This window comes from Mugil cephalus, chromosome 4, assembly GCF_022458985.1.
Source record: "Mugil cephalus isolate CIBA_MC_2020 chromosome 4, CIBA_Mcephalus_1.1, whole genome shotgun sequence".
Lineage (NCBI taxonomy): Eukaryota > Metazoa > Chordata > Actinopteri > Mugiliformes > Mugilidae > Mugil > Mugil cephalus.
The window spans coordinates 2,645,275-2,660,540 of NC_061773.1; the positions used below are offsets into that span (position 1 = coordinate 2,645,275).

General features: G+C 44.9%; 1 protein-coding gene across 1 annotated transcript; it reads right to left on the bottom strand.

Annotated features, from left to right (window-relative positions):
* Positions 1 to 4,412: 4,412 nt before the first annotated feature.
* dyrk3 (dual specificity tyrosine phosphorylation regulated kinase 3) lies at positions 4,413 to 14,508 on the bottom strand. Its single transcript, XM_047582855.1, has 6 exons — positions 13,650 to 14,508; positions 11,516 to 11,625; positions 8,036 to 8,241; positions 7,611 to 7,902; positions 7,098 to 7,514; positions 4,413 to 6,999 (listed from the first exon to the last, which is right to left on the bottom strand). The coding sequence occupies exons 1-6, from the start codon at positions 13,690 to 13,692 to the stop codon at positions 6,268 to 6,270; spliced, it is 1,800 nt and encodes a 599-aa protein (XP_047438811.1). The 5' UTR covers positions 13,693 to 14,508; the 3' UTR covers positions 4,413 to 6,267.
* Between the last annotated feature and the right edge of the window lie 758 nt (positions 14,509 to 15,266).

Sequence of the window (15,266 nt, forward strand, 5' to 3'; positions counted from 1 at the left end):
TTGAATCTCTTGCAGCCTACAGTCTGTGTGGAATGTAGATTGTTGGGTTGATGTTCTTGGAGCGCTACCCCACCTCTCCCAACGATCTGCATCTGTTCAGCCTGTATGGACATGTGCTCAGCTGTGCGTCTGTGTGTGTGTGACTACTGTGAGCTCAGCTGTGAGTGTGTCATTGTGTGCACATGAGTAAGGAACAGTGGGCTGCAGCATGCTTTTGTGCATGTGGGGGCATGTGTTGTGTTGTGCTGTGAACGTATTGTAGGGGTGGGGGGGCTAAAGTGGCATTCTCCTGCTGCTTCCATCGCCTGGTTCGTACCTCAGCTGTCCCGCTGGGCCGAAGCCAGACGACACACATAGCTCTGGTGTGCGTCTGCACTCTGTGACCTGAGCCCTGTGTGTGTGTGTGTGTGCGTATGTGAGTGTATTGTCCCTTCCAATATCGAGCAAAAACAGGCTTGTGTAACACTGCAGAAATGAAGTTTGGAGGTTCCTGCGTTGGAGCCTATCAGCGTTGAGTCACTGATAGCTTCAGTCCAGACAACACGAGTTCTTGTGGTGGAACCCAACTGTGCTGACAGTGACATCAGACAAGCCACATAAATATGTTTGTTTTTTTATGCAATGTCTGTGAACAAAGTATTTAAAAAGCACGACTAACTCTCGGGGCAGTGTTTCAGGTTTGCCAACACACATCAGTCACACTGTCACATCCCTAAATACAGGTTACGTTCTCATGTTTGAAACAGACTATTGAGGCATTAAGCAAAAATACACACAGCAACGTGAGAAACAATCATTCAGATTTATGTCCTTTAGTAGCTTTTGGCTTGTTTTTTTTGTTCAGTTACGCGGTCTACGCATTCAGTAGTGATCCTAGGTTCTGGGGGGGCCCCAGGCAAAGACTGGTGAAATGTGTTATAGGGTGGATAGAAGGGCCCCTAGGTAGGGTTGTGGTTGTCACTGCACTTTGAGCCCTCCAGGTTTAAAGGGGTTAACGGTTTTCACCGATCCTAATACTTTAATATTGGGTTTCAGTCAACGAAAACCTGATACAATCTTAAATAAATCAATCAACAACCTGGATCTGTCCCAATACTGATCTCCTGATACTTACTGGAACATCCCTGTCTTGCATCCACACCAAATGCACATCCAGAACTTTAGATAAACCAATTTTGTTTTAAAAAAGTTTCATTTATAGTATTCCATATTGCAATCAAATATTGGGTTCAGTATTTTCCTTTGTTTTCTTTGCAGACAATCTATCAGTGCTGACCGGTTTGGTTTGTTTGCTTAGGCTGGGACAGTTATACTCTCTATAGACAATATTTGTTTGGTAAGAAGTAGTTGGGTAAACAGAGCAAAGCCTCAGTGTCATATAGTGTAACCGAGACATTGTGTTATACTGTGAACAAAATCCTATCCTGTGGGTGTATTGGAGCCACAAATCCAACACACATAGTACAGTATGTCTTAAATTGTGGACAGATGAATGCAATGGTTGCATGGCTGAAAAACAAAGCGAGGGGAGAGGTAGGAGAGAATCTGAATTGACCTTTGAGTCTAAAAATGGAGCTCTTGGTGTCTGGCACGCTGGCTCGTGATTTATCTCAAACACGGTGTCTTGTCAAGTTAGACCTAATCACAGGTATCTTCCTAATGACATCAACAAGCAAATCAGTAAAGAATGAAAAGAGAGGCAGCCGCTTAAACTTTGAGCCACACATGGAGCAAAAAGCAGGTCAAAATATCTTAGTCTGAGTGGTAATCAGAAACCTGTCAGCACTCTGTCCCGACTCGTCCACACCGAGGACCAGAAATCCTGCTGTGGCTCCATATGGTCTGGAGAGGAGAGGAGAGGAGAGGAGAGGAGAGGAGAGGAGAGGAGAGGAGAGGAGAGGAGAGGAGAGGAGAGGAGAGGAGAGGAGAGGAGAGGAGGAATAGAAGTGTGTCAAAGTGGATCTAGAGACAGAGGAGCTTCAGACCATATGGACAGGAGGTGACTGGGCTGATGTCTAATGGGATTGGTCTAATCTTCTTTTACATGAATAGAAAGAGAAGTAGACACAATCAAGTTACTGGATAGTGTTATTTTGAGGAGGTTTGTACGGACCCGACTTTCTTGCCGTGTCATTTGTTAAAGCATCCTTTGTACCTCCAGATCAGCTAGCATTCAACACCTGGGTCAAATTCTCTGACACATTACCCAAACACCCGGATGACACCTCTCTCATTTACGGCATTAGTTGATGTCGCTCAACCGGTTTCTCCTCCTCCTCCTCCTCCTCCTCCTCCTCCTCCTCCTCCTCCTTCTCTTGTATGAATACCTGACTTTTTCCCCCTTCCTTTTGTGCACCAGCCTTCAGGCCCAAACATCCTTGAATCATCAGTGTTGATGACCAGGCTGTCGTCATTGCTGCTGAATAGTCATTCTATTTCTATTTTTTTTTTTGCGAGAATATTTCTGGTATTCCGTGCATCTGTTGTGTTGGACACAGGGACACAGTAATGGAGTGAAAGGCATACACTGATTAGGCATAACATTATGACCACCTTCCTCGCATTGTGCTGTGACTCATCAGAGAGTGGACATGGGTCTTCTGAGGGTGTCCTGTGGTGTCTGGTAACAGGATGTTGTTAGTGGGGGTCTTTGGGTCCTATGGGTTGAGGGGAGGGGTCATCATCCCACAAATACTTGATCAGTTTGGGATCTAGTGAATTTGGAGGCCAGGTCAACACCTTGTGCTGTTCTTCATGTTTTCTGAGTTGTCCCTAAAGTGTCTGTGTCAGATTGCATCCTGCTGGGGATGACCATCAAGGAGTAACATTGCTATGGGGTGGGGGTGTCGGGTCTGGTCTAGGTGGGTGCTACATGTCTAAGTAACATCCACACAGATGAATGTCAGGTCCAAAAAATGAGTTGTCACAAGATGGTGTGATGTTATTTACTTCTTCTGTCAGTGGTTTCAATGCTGTGAATATGACTCTTTGACAAGCACCACAAATAATCGTGGCAAATTGACACTAAAATGATTTAAATGGGATAAAACTCTTTTGTGGCATTAAGAGGCACCAGTCCAGTTTTCTAGCCAGGGTTACTTGACACTGGTTAATCAGCTCGTGCCAAGATTGTCACAATGGACGTCCAGCTCTCGCTAAGATTTCCTAGGATGATAATGCTGAGCACCTGAGACTACAAGCTGACGGGAACTGACATCACTGTACACCCAACAGACTGCATGTCACAGCAGGATGGGGGAAAGCACAGCTATAAAATCATCCCAAATATCGTCAAGAATTGGGTCATGAATTCCCCGCACACACCTGTACCTGTCCTTTCCCTAACGCCCAGCACAAGAACAAAACAAAAATATGACCACAGCTTTATTTCATTTTTTTATTACTATCTACAATAAACAAATTCTATGGCCTGGATGACTGAATGGCCTCCACCCAGTAGAACGACAGGTCACTGGCACTCACACGTCCATTCTCCAGGAAATGACACTTAATTTGTTGTTTTTTTTTTTATGTACCCGTCTTCTGTTGTTATTTATTATCCATACTACCTCTGTGAATATACACTCCTTGTAACTCCTGTTTACGAATGCTGTTGGAACTTTTTATCCTCTTTATTCATACAGACATGTTTACATCCTCTGTGGACGCTTTCAAAAATTTATAGCTTTTACATATATTGTGAATGCTATAGAAAAAAAGTATCCTGTTTTGCAGGTCATGATCTTTAAATTGCCCCCCAGGTGATGCTCAATGTTATTTACCTCTCATAATGCTGTGGCTGACCATCTTCTATAATCATCTGTGTCGGGTGTATTGTTGAGGAGCGTGCGTCTGTGAGCACACTTGGCCAACGTAAGCCGATTCTGACACAAGTTACACACTCTCTTCAGCCTGGTCTTTATTTTTCAGCACTTTCATGGAAGTGAATAATAACCAGGCCGTGTCAGTATCACAGGCCACTGACTCATCAGTGTCCTACCGTTTACTGAATGTGTAACCCAATCGCCGTCTGAGATCCAATTTGCCTAATAGTGATTCACAGTAACGACTGGACCAGAGGCCATTTCGTTTTATAACACGGGCCCCAGGTGTCAGATGGCAAAAGACAACACTGGTTACCGCTGGATACAAGAGCTCCAGGTTAGCAGACGAATGGGGGCGTAGCTTCATTTGAACCAGAGCCGTTTTATCTGTTGTCTCAGTTTCTATGCAAATCTCCCCAGTGAACAGAGCTTTTCTGTGAGGTGAACATCAGACTTTCAAAAGAAAAGCCGTTTCTAGATTCGTCAACTGTCTTTTCCAGATCTCCGTCAAGGCTTCAGCTTTGATATTGCAGCAGTAATGAAATATACACGTGTCAAACCAGAAATCACGCCACAGCAACACACATCTCACTTAATAGTCATTTTTATTTTTTTTATAGAAAAAGAAACTATCACAACTTCATTTGATTACTGTACAGTTTCTCTTCTCATAGTCACTCGGTCTGATAACAGGTGGTGATTTCATGCCTAACACCAAAAACCCTCCTACTAACTCACACAACATGACAGTATATGACTTCCTCTTTTTTTCCACTGTAGCATTTCACATCCTCTGATATTCTGAAGCAATAGAAACCACTCCCATTATAAAAATGGAGACAGAGTAGAAATCCCTGACGGTTCTATTTAAAAAATGAGGGACAAGAGAAAGAACTCTTTGAGCAGTGTGGTCCTTACCAACATGCACCTGACGTGTTTTTGTGTGTTTGTGTTTTGGACAGCACCATAATTCACTATATATGTGTGAGTGTTAGAGAGGTTTCCCTGGTCTATATGAGACAGAGAGATAGTGGGGGAGGAGAGAGAATCTAGGTCAGACAGTGGAGCATGCAGACCCCCTTTGCGGACTCACTCGTGAATGCAATCTCTCGCTCGTCAGTGGACAGAACTGCATGCATGTTCATCCATGGTTGGGACAGATAACTGCCAGTGAAACACAGTAAATGTGAGATTAAGGGATGTATCAAGTATGTCTCCCTGAGAAACACTTCCTTCTTTCTTCCTTCGGTACCATTAAAAACTCTTTGTCACTGGCTCTTCTTCTGCAGTTCCCACAGAGGTAAGGTAACCCTGGCTCATTTTAAACATACCGCCCCTCGTATTTACCCCATGTTCGTTCTCACCTCGCACCATTCTTCCATTAGGACCTCCACTGCCAACAACCACAGCGGCCTATAACGGCCTTGGGCAGATGACATTCTGGTGACACCCTTGTGACAGAGTTTGAGTGGTGCTGCCGTCTCCTCGCCCTCCTTTTTTTCTTTTTTTTTTTGCACCCGTATGGGAGGAGGAAGAGGGGGCTGTAAATAGGTTGTCCTATGTCCTCTTGATGTCTCCCACAGTAGCACCACAGAGCTAAAGCAAACACATTTTACTGTCACATACTGAGCTGACATGCAAGCACCAGGGATCAGGACGGGCAGGGGAAAAAGAGAATAAGATGGAGGCGGAGGAAATGAAGACTTATTGCTAGTAAAGTTTTCTTAATCATTCTTTGCATAAAACCGATTCTGAATTACCTGTATGAAGTCATTTCTGTCGTATAAACAAGGATTAATATGTGTCAGTGTTTGCAAGGCCCAAATACTAGAGCGTGACTCTTTTTTTCTTCTATTTAATTATTCTGAGCACATTTTCTCGCCATCTTTAACTTGGTAAGAGTAATCTCTGCAGCCCTTTTCAAGTTTCACTCATATAAACACTTTCCCCAGAAAAGGGGGGCGTCCAATAAGTGTTAAGAGTGTGGGGTGAGGCAAGTGACAGTGCAGGTGTGCTTGAGTGTGTTCTGCTAAAACACAACCCTTACGTGACATCACACACACAGGTTAAACAGGTTATTTTTCTTTCCACTTACGAAGCTGTCCACTCACACGAGGAAGTTTTTAAAAAGCATAATCTAAAATCAAACCTCAGTAATGGGCTGTATACATAAAATCCACAGCCGCTCAAGGAAATCCTCCGTATAAAAACTTCTTAGAGTGAGTTTATTATCTCTCGCTGATCAGCTAATGTTAAAAACCAAGAACTGGGGGTGTCGACACCTCTCAGTAGAAAACAAATAAAAGAACAACCAAACAAGTTTTAAAAACTAGACTCCGCTGCCTCCTGTACTCTGTCTCCTCCTGAGGAGTGCAGAGCAGGAGAAAGTGGAGGGAGAGAGAGGAGATAAGAGGACTCTCTCTCTCTCTCTCTCTCTCTCTCTCTAAGAGACAAGTTTGGGTAGGACCGTACGCAGAGGTATGGCCTCCCCTGAATCTCCCATCATGTTGCTCCTCAGTTTGTTGTTGGCAGCTGCGGTGCCTAAGCCAGGCCCCCCTTTGGCCAGGATAGAGGGGAAGGAGGTGCTGTGGTGCTCTGGGAGTCGCTTCACAGGAGCCCCTTGGCTCTTCTCGGTCCCAGGTACAGGTTTGGGAAGCCTGCGATACAGCCAAGGGTGTCTGAGGGCCAGACTGGGGGTGAGGCGAGATGAAGGGTCCCAGTCCAAACACTTCTTTATGAAGTCAGTAAAGGTGGGGTCCTCACAGCCCTTGAGCGCAGCGCTCCACTCCTTGCTACCTGGAGGGCCTCTCATCTTACCACGACGAGAGCGAGACCCCGTCAGGACAGTGGCCCCGGTCGGCAGGGTGTTGGCTCCACAGTAGCGGGGGTGACCTTTAGAGTTGATAAAGTTCTTGGCTCTCTTGGCCTGCTCTAGGATCTTCTGCGGAGGCATGCCCAGTAGCTCCATGACACAGGCCAGCTGGTCGCCCTCATCCTCGCCGGGGAACAACGGGTAGCCAGTCAGCAGCTCAGCCAGTATGCAGCCGAAGCTCCACATGTCGATAGGTAGGCCGTACCGCGAACCAAGGATCACCTCTGGAGCTCGATAGAAACGAGACTGGATGTAGGTGTACACCCGCTGGTGCTCAAAACAGCTGGAGCCAAAGTCAATCACCTGGCAGAGACAGAAGACATTGTAGGGGTGAACATTAAATGTACAAGACCTGTTAAACGGTTCAGTTTCACAGGATGGAAATGTACCAGATGCATTACCTTGATGCCACTACGCCCCTGCTGTTTGAGGAGGATGTTCTCCGGCTTTAAGTCACAGTGGATTATTCTGTGTCTGCTGAGAGCCTCCAGGCACTGCAGGATGGAGTGTGCAAACTTCCTGACCAGCGGCAGACTGAAGCCCTGGAACTTGTTGCGTTTGATGAGCTCGTACAGGTTCATGCTCAGCAGCTCAAAGGTCATACAGATGTGGTTACGGAAGGTGAAGTTTTCAAGCATGTGCACAACATTCATGTTGCCATTACGATCCTGCTTGCGCAGGTGCTCCAGTATGCGGATTTCCTCCTGCGCCTGCCGGTGGAAACGCTTCTCGTTACGCACCATTTTCAACGCCAGGTGTTGCTGCAGTTTGTGGTCGTACACTTTAGCCACCTGACCAAAGCTACCCTTGCCAATAATCTAAAGGACGAAGGGAGAGAAAAAAAAGGTGTTAGCTAAAAATCCGGGAAACAGCGTTATGAGTTGCACAAGCATTCAACTACATATGTGCCTCACCTTGAGGAACTCATAGCGGTAAGCCAGGTGGTCATGGGGGACGTTAATGTAACCACCCTGCTCATCATCATAGCCACAGTTGTTGTTGCCTGCAGCAATGGCAGGTCTCTTTTTGGCATTGGGTCCCACAAAGTAGACGTCTGGGTAGGAGTGGATCTCCGTCTGCTCCAGGGAGGTAAGCTGAGATCGGTAGAGTCTCAGGGCCTGGTCAGGAGTGAGAGGACCGCACATCTTGCCACTGTTGCCTCCGTGAGGACCAGAGGATTCGCTGGAGCCCTTACTGGATTCAGTGCTGTGACAGAAACATATGGATCAGCAACTCAGGTGGCGTTCCTTTCCCTGGTTAACTTTCAAGTCTGTGGCCAATTAAGGTGCTTTGAGATTCAGAAGCGCTTTCGGTATCTTCGTGTGTGCATCTTTCTCACCTGTCTACACTGTGCTCCTTGGACAGGCTGGAGACAGGGGCAGATTTACTTGGCGTCTGGCCGGTGGTCCCACTGTTCTGGGTGGTGGCTGTGGCTATGGCATTGATCTTTCGGTTGTTGGTTGAGTCTTCATACAGGTACTTGACCTTCAACTGGCCACCTCGCACAGCCACCTGATCCCTCATGACAGCCTTGTTACTGACAACCTAATGAAACAGAGAATTAAGAAATTTAGGAAACTCAGTAGAAACACATTGTTTATACACAAGTGTATTTAACTAAAAATGGGCTTTTAGTTTTCCACAGGCTTTACCTGAGATGGCACAGAAGAGAATAATGGGTCACATTTTCAAGCCATCAAATCTTTACAGCATATAAAACAAGCCCTTTTACTCTGTTGATGTGGGAGGCAGTGAAGTATCAAGGTTTGTGTCTGCATTCGCTGCTAAATGGACTATTCAGAGAGACAAACACGGTGAGTACAATAACCTGTCCTTCCTAGGTCTGTTAAGCCAAGAACTGAACAAAGGTTTAAAGAGGAGCCATCTGATATCACAGGAAAGACAATTACGGGATCATCTTTCCAGGTAACAAACAGGGAAACTGCTAAAAACACTTAACTGCACCCGTTGGATAGGTTTACATATCACCATTAAATGTGACCAAGGGCACTGTGGGATGGGATTCAAATTAAAAGCTGGAATTATACCACAATCATAACAGGAATGAAAAGCTAGTTCTGTTTTGTTTTTTTATATATATATATACACAAGTAAATATCCTAACGGCCATCTTTAGAGTCACATTCAGCATGGATGAACCGGCACAACTGGATTTAGATCCAGTCTGGCAGCAAATGCTGATGAGCGACCAGGCCCTCTCCCTTCAACCAAAACCTATGCAAAACCACCCACCTCCCCTCCTACTGGTTTGTCCACTAGTTGTTAAACTTAGGTGTAAGGTATAAGCCATCTTAGGCCTACCACAATAATTGTGTAACTTATGAAGTGTAGCATTTAACTTCTTGAAATCATATGAATATTTTCTAAATACACCTTGTGGTCAGACACTGCTATTGCAGATTATCACAAATGCTCAATAAGAGCAATGAAATTTCATTTGATCAAATGTGACCACTTAGTATCTTGACTAACTTTTTGTGATCCTTTTAGAACAAGCCCACAAACTTTAATAGTAGTGGATCCACCTCTGCCTGGTTAACGTGTCAGGTTCAAAGAGCTTATAGAAAGCTCTAGATTCTTGCCAGTAAACAGTTTCGTCTCAGCAACCCCAGGAATTCATTCCTCCCCACTCTCCGTCTTCTCCTCTCTCTCTTTCGCTCTCTCGCTGGCGGAAAGAGCCCTCCACAAGATTATGGAGCACATGGGAAATGACGGTCATTAAAGTTAGATTATACTCTTAAACCATAGAAGCAGTGTGGCTGTTAAGACATGCTGACATGAAGTAACTCTGGGGAAGCATATTCATTTTGTCTCTTTCTTTTTTTTAATGAACACTTCTTCTATTGGCAGAGTGGTTCGGGAGTGAAACTGAGATTTTGGTCTGCAGTTTATCCTTTAAGGCTAAGGCTTCAAGGCCAAGTGGGCCAGTCCGCTCATTAAGACAACAAGGAAACTCACATTAAAAATGGGTGTTGACATGTTTCACTGGAAGAGGACTCAGCTGGGAGTGTGTTTGTGTTGTAAGCTTAAATCCTAAAATAGAGGTGGAATGCTGGATGGGTTTCCATACATGTAACCATATAGTCTCAGCTCATTACGACAGCCCTGCTGCTGACCCAGGGACCCATGCAGCTGTTGTCCCAAAGCTGTACTGCAAACCCAGTGAATGTCATTGATCGAGCTCATTCACCCATACACACGTACACATATACCAATATGAAAATCAAAAGCTTGCAACACAGCCCCATGTGCAGCCCCATTGATTACTGATAGGGGAGTTGAAACTGGCAAAAAAAAAAAAAAAAAACATTTTAAAGTGGCAAAACATGGAAATAGGAAGAGGGAATGTGGGTCTTCTCTAGGGTTTGCACTAGTTGTTAAGGGCGGAGACAGAGTCAGCTGTGAGCAAATCTGTATGGTGCAACAGATGGAGAAGAGCTAATCTCTTTGCTGTTGGAGAAACTCCTAAGTATACTTTTCTCCTTCACACAATGTTGTGCAACTCAACACGTGTAGCAACCTTTTTAAAAACAAAGCAAATCTTGATAATAAAAAAAGCAATTTGGATCACAGTCACAATGAAAACAGAAGCCTTAGAGATTATTGCCTTGTTATCTCCATCAAACTTTTAGATCACGCCCTGCACCTAAGTATACTAGAAAATTTTATATAGCAGTTCATCCAGTTTGCTTACATACAACAGGGGTGACGTCAGTTTATTACTTTAATAGAGCGAGAGGCAACTCTCTGAAGTACTGAACCAGGACAAGTTACTGTCAGACACATTCAGCAGAGGACAGTACCTCTGCGAGCGTGACAGCAAACACAAAGGAACGGAATAGAAAACTGGGCCTAACCTCAGCACAAGCCCACAGAAACAGAAACGTGTTGGAGGAAGGGGAGAAGGGGGGTGTTGATTAGTGGTTTTGTTTGTGGGTCACATTTTCAAGCCCAATAAATCTTTACAATTTAGCAAACCCTCGGCTCACATGGGAGACTGTCAAGTGTCATTGCATGTTTGTGTGTTTTGCCTAAAGGGCTGCTCAGAAAGGCAAACACAGACCAAATCATTTGTATATGTTAATAATTAGATTAATCCTTTATTTAAATAATACATTAAAACTAGTTTTTGAGCCTATCGCAAGTTGTTGTCGGATCAAAAAGAGATGCCTTGAATATGCTCATGTTGTCTGACTGCAACCCAAATGCACCTATTGATCAGGGAAACAGAAACATAGAATGACATGTGGGTCAACCTACTGATGCTTATTCACTGCACCTTGGCAAGTAAAGCAACTGAAATCCAAATAAAGTCAAAAAATTAGGACAAAACAAGTTTATGTTTTGTTTTGTCAAGTCATTTGACTGGGCAGAGTGGGGCAGTTTTGCATGAAGGAAGTGGAGACATTACAGTAAATATAAACATTCAAAGTTCAAGGATGGTAACTGGAATCTCAGATTGACTTCCACCTAAAGGCTAATGGCTACTTCACTTATCTTACATCCTCATGGAGAGCTGCCCAGTGCAACAAACTCTCGTGTGCCTTCAGGCTGTAAATCAATATTACTCACACGATCACAGTACTCTCATTCTGGGTTATAAAACCTGACTGATTTTCTCGTGTTGGAGATAAGGCAAGAGATAAGATACAGACAGGCACAAACATGATGATAAAAAACACAACAAGGCCTGCATAGGGAATATCTCTCTGAGGAACAGGATGTCAGGAGACAAAGTGTGCTACAGAACAGGAAATAGGGCTTAACTGGATGTGTGTGTATTTGTGTGTTTACTTACTGTGTGTTTAGGCATTGGGGGCAGCCCAGACGGACTGTTTGTATCTGTGTCGTCTTTAAGGATGTGGTCTGTCCTCATGTACGAGTCATAGAGACCGTCACCATGGCGCGCTGAAGAGACAAAGGTGGGGAGGGGGACAAAAAAATAATAATAATCAGTGTGATCATGTGAGTTCATCACATGTGCGACAAAGACACAGTCTTGGATTAAATCTGAGGCTGGTGTCTAGAAAGAGGAATTAAATCTCTACAGAGACAGACAAACCATCGTTTGTCAAAACCGAACAAAGTCCCATTGATTATCTCATCAATCACACTATCAGGTCCAAAAATTACCTTGGGACTCAAACAATTGATTTGATAGGGGCTGACAATCACCCCTTAAGACGACCTCAGCAAGCATGTTGCATTGCAATGTTTTCTGTAGACCAGCAGGGGTGAATACTGTTTGCCACAACATCCTAGTCCACATTTACTGTGAAAAGGGCCATTATTAGCAGATACACTGTCTATTGTGTGTAATACATTGTGGCCAGGGCTCTGACCTGACCAGCTTAGACAGGGCTTAGGGTCCCAGATCGCTAGCGCTGCAAGTGGTATTATTGGCCTAATGGGGGTAACAGATGCCTCTGTGACGACAGTATCTTTCCGTCTGCCCATCTGTCCATTCAGGCCAAGTCATGTCGTGCGCACACCAGGTGTGCTCAGAATTAAAGCTAATACGGAGGGATGATGGCGCCCGTCATTCAATAGCGATGTGTTTCACGCTCACCTCTATGGCATCAAGCCAAACTCCTAATGGAAGATGATGGGGACAAGAAGAACAATATAGGGGAGCGCGCCAGTGACCATCAGCCACCTGTCTATCTCGACAGTAGCCTGTCTTACACACAAAGCTGACATTTCAGTAGACTAGTATAAATGCTGACAGCTTGAAACTAGGTTGAGTAGCCTGTTAGCATATGTCAGTGAGAGAGCTACTGTGTTGGGACAGCTCATTAGCAAAAGCCTAACACGGTGGCGCGTTTGGTGTTCTCTCTGACCAGCTCCTGAGAATGCTGTAACCATGTGCAGGTGCGTCAGAGCCCAAGTCCCCGGCGCTTGATCGTCAACAGACCTGCTCCGGGACAGATTAGACCTGCTGCCTGGATACAGACGCATTAAACCTGCACAGCACAGCAAACAGCGGCATTAGTGCTCCACGCACAATATTAGGCAATCACAGACCCTATTAGCTCTCTGCAAACTCACAATCACTCAGCAGGGGTTCTGGACCTTCTGAACAAAATCAAAAATGTTGTTGCCTGAGGAGCTGTTTTCCTTCTCTGGGGAAAAACAATTAAACAAGAGCCCAAACAATGTACCCAAATATTCAGCCTAATACTAAGTGCAGCTGGAGGTCAGCTCTCCACTGTGTGAAAATCCCCCTCCACACAGCGAAATGACAGAGAACAAGGTCCAAACAAACAGACAAGCAGGATCATGTGTCATAAAACGTGTGGCGGGGTAAAGTCACGCTTTTTGTCCCTCTCTTCCTGGTATCCTGGGGTAGGACGTCTCTCTCTCTGCAGACAATACACCCTCTTTAAACATCTCAGAGTCTAGAGAGCAATGTCACATTATATTGCACATGCCAAAAAAGAAAAAAATACTAGGCGGCGGAACTAAATAAAACTCTAGTAGCCACGGTTCAAACTCCACATGAAGTTGCACAGAAATGCTATAAAACGATGACAATAAACGCTTACGGAGTAAAAAGCAACGCGATCACTGGGCCGTTTTCCAAGACATTCACAGGAGGAAGTGTCATGATCGACACAGTCTCAAAGCAAAACAAAACATGTTTACGAAATACACCGTGACACCGGCTACATCTGTCCATTCTCTCTGGCGGCAGGAAGCCACGACGTGACATTTAAAGCTGGAGCTTCAAGAGAAACGCGTCCATCAGGGTAATTTAAAGCACAAGATCATTCGTGTAAAGAGCCTGGACAAGCCGAGGCTACAGCTGGTTTCACATTAGCGCCGAAATCTTTTTTTCCGTTTCACCTGAGCGTTAAATGTAAGGAGAAGACATTTGAGAACATTTGTACAACATTATGGACAAAAAGAAACAACTGTGTTGTTATAGTTACCTGTTGCTATTGGGCCCTCTGGTTTTCTGCTTATTATCATCATGATTGCAGTTAATGTGTGATGCCGGCATCAAAGAAAAAAATCCAAAGTAAAAAAGTGAAAAACTCACGTAGCACACTTAGCTAGTAGCATTAAAAAACTTATAGTTTTTTAGGGTAAGTAGAGTCCAGGTAGCCTTGAGTTGTGGTTTCGACGGAACTCGGGGTACTTTCTCTTTAACTACCTTCTTCCACAATGATCTATTCTTCTTTTATTAAAAAACAAACACAGTCGTGTTTTCTGCCACACTGAGTGGGACTAACGCTGGCCTCGGCGAGCCGTTGAAGGACCTGGGCAGGCGGTGGGGGTCGTTTCCTTTGGCTAGTTAGCCAGCTAGCTCTTACACTCGCCACAAACACAGCCGTCCGGCCGAGAGCCGCTCCCTCGGTTAAAAATAGTTTGAGTCCAAATATTACACCGTGGTGCTCTGACCCGTGTGCCCCTCGCCTCTCTGTGACGGTTTAATGAGTCGGTCCAGAGCACCATTCCCGTTGATTATTCCCGGTTAGCTGACTTGGTAGTTAGCGAACAGCGGTGCTACCAGTCGTCGAAGCCCCGGGATGTGTCCTCCTTCGGGGCACAGCTTGGCTCTTCTTCGGTGATGGCTAGCCGGAGCAGGCTAGCTCACTAGCTGTTCTCATGTCCCATGTTTGCAGTTGGAACAAACGGAGGCGCTCCTTCGCATAAAGAAACTTCGCCAAAGACAGTACGGTGAAGCTGCACTGTTAAATCCTTCTTCTGTGTGACACGAGTATCTTATTCGTCGCAGCTGTATGTTGTTGCTAAGGGCGTCTTCACTGAACCCGGACTCAGCGGGCGAACAGAGGGAGGGAACGGGGCGGCGCTTAGGAAGGTTCTGCGAAATGGCGCCCCGCAGCGACCACATGGAGAACTGCAGAGAAACCCACAGAAAGCTTTCTTATCAATAGTCTGCATCTATCTATCTATACAACGAGTGTTGAACTGCTGTGCCTATATTCAACTCTCACAAGTTAATATCATCTAAAGTGCTCATGTTTTCTGAAACGGGTCACTGTGATCATGCAGTAATGCAATGATTTTCATAACAATAAAAGCTTTACAAATGTTGCTATCCTGGAGAATAATCTACTGCTTTTGGGCTATAATCCAGTGTACAATAATTCAATGTTCTTCGTCATTTTGTAACAGTGAAAATACCAAACTTATTGTGAAATGTAATACCTTCATACAGAATGCAGTTTCCATGTAGCTTAGTCTTTCTATAAGTCTGCTATGTACTATATGTCTGATGTTGTCTCACATGTACTTGCTTGCATGTTTAGTTTTGCGCAATCCACAGCCATCAGATTAATCAATAATTGTCTGGTTATCTGTGACTTCCTCTGGCCCACACAGTGGCTATTGGTCCTTCACTCCGCACACCCTATGAGGAAAACTGTGGATTGAAACTAGAGAGGGTATAGAGAGCTATACAGAGCTAGATATAGTTCGAAGCATGGCAGAGGACAGACGGAGCGAGGCCAGGCAGGCATGAGAAGGGTAGCAGGCTAAATCCAGACAGTGATACATGCTAGCTAGAGGCTGATGCTAATCTT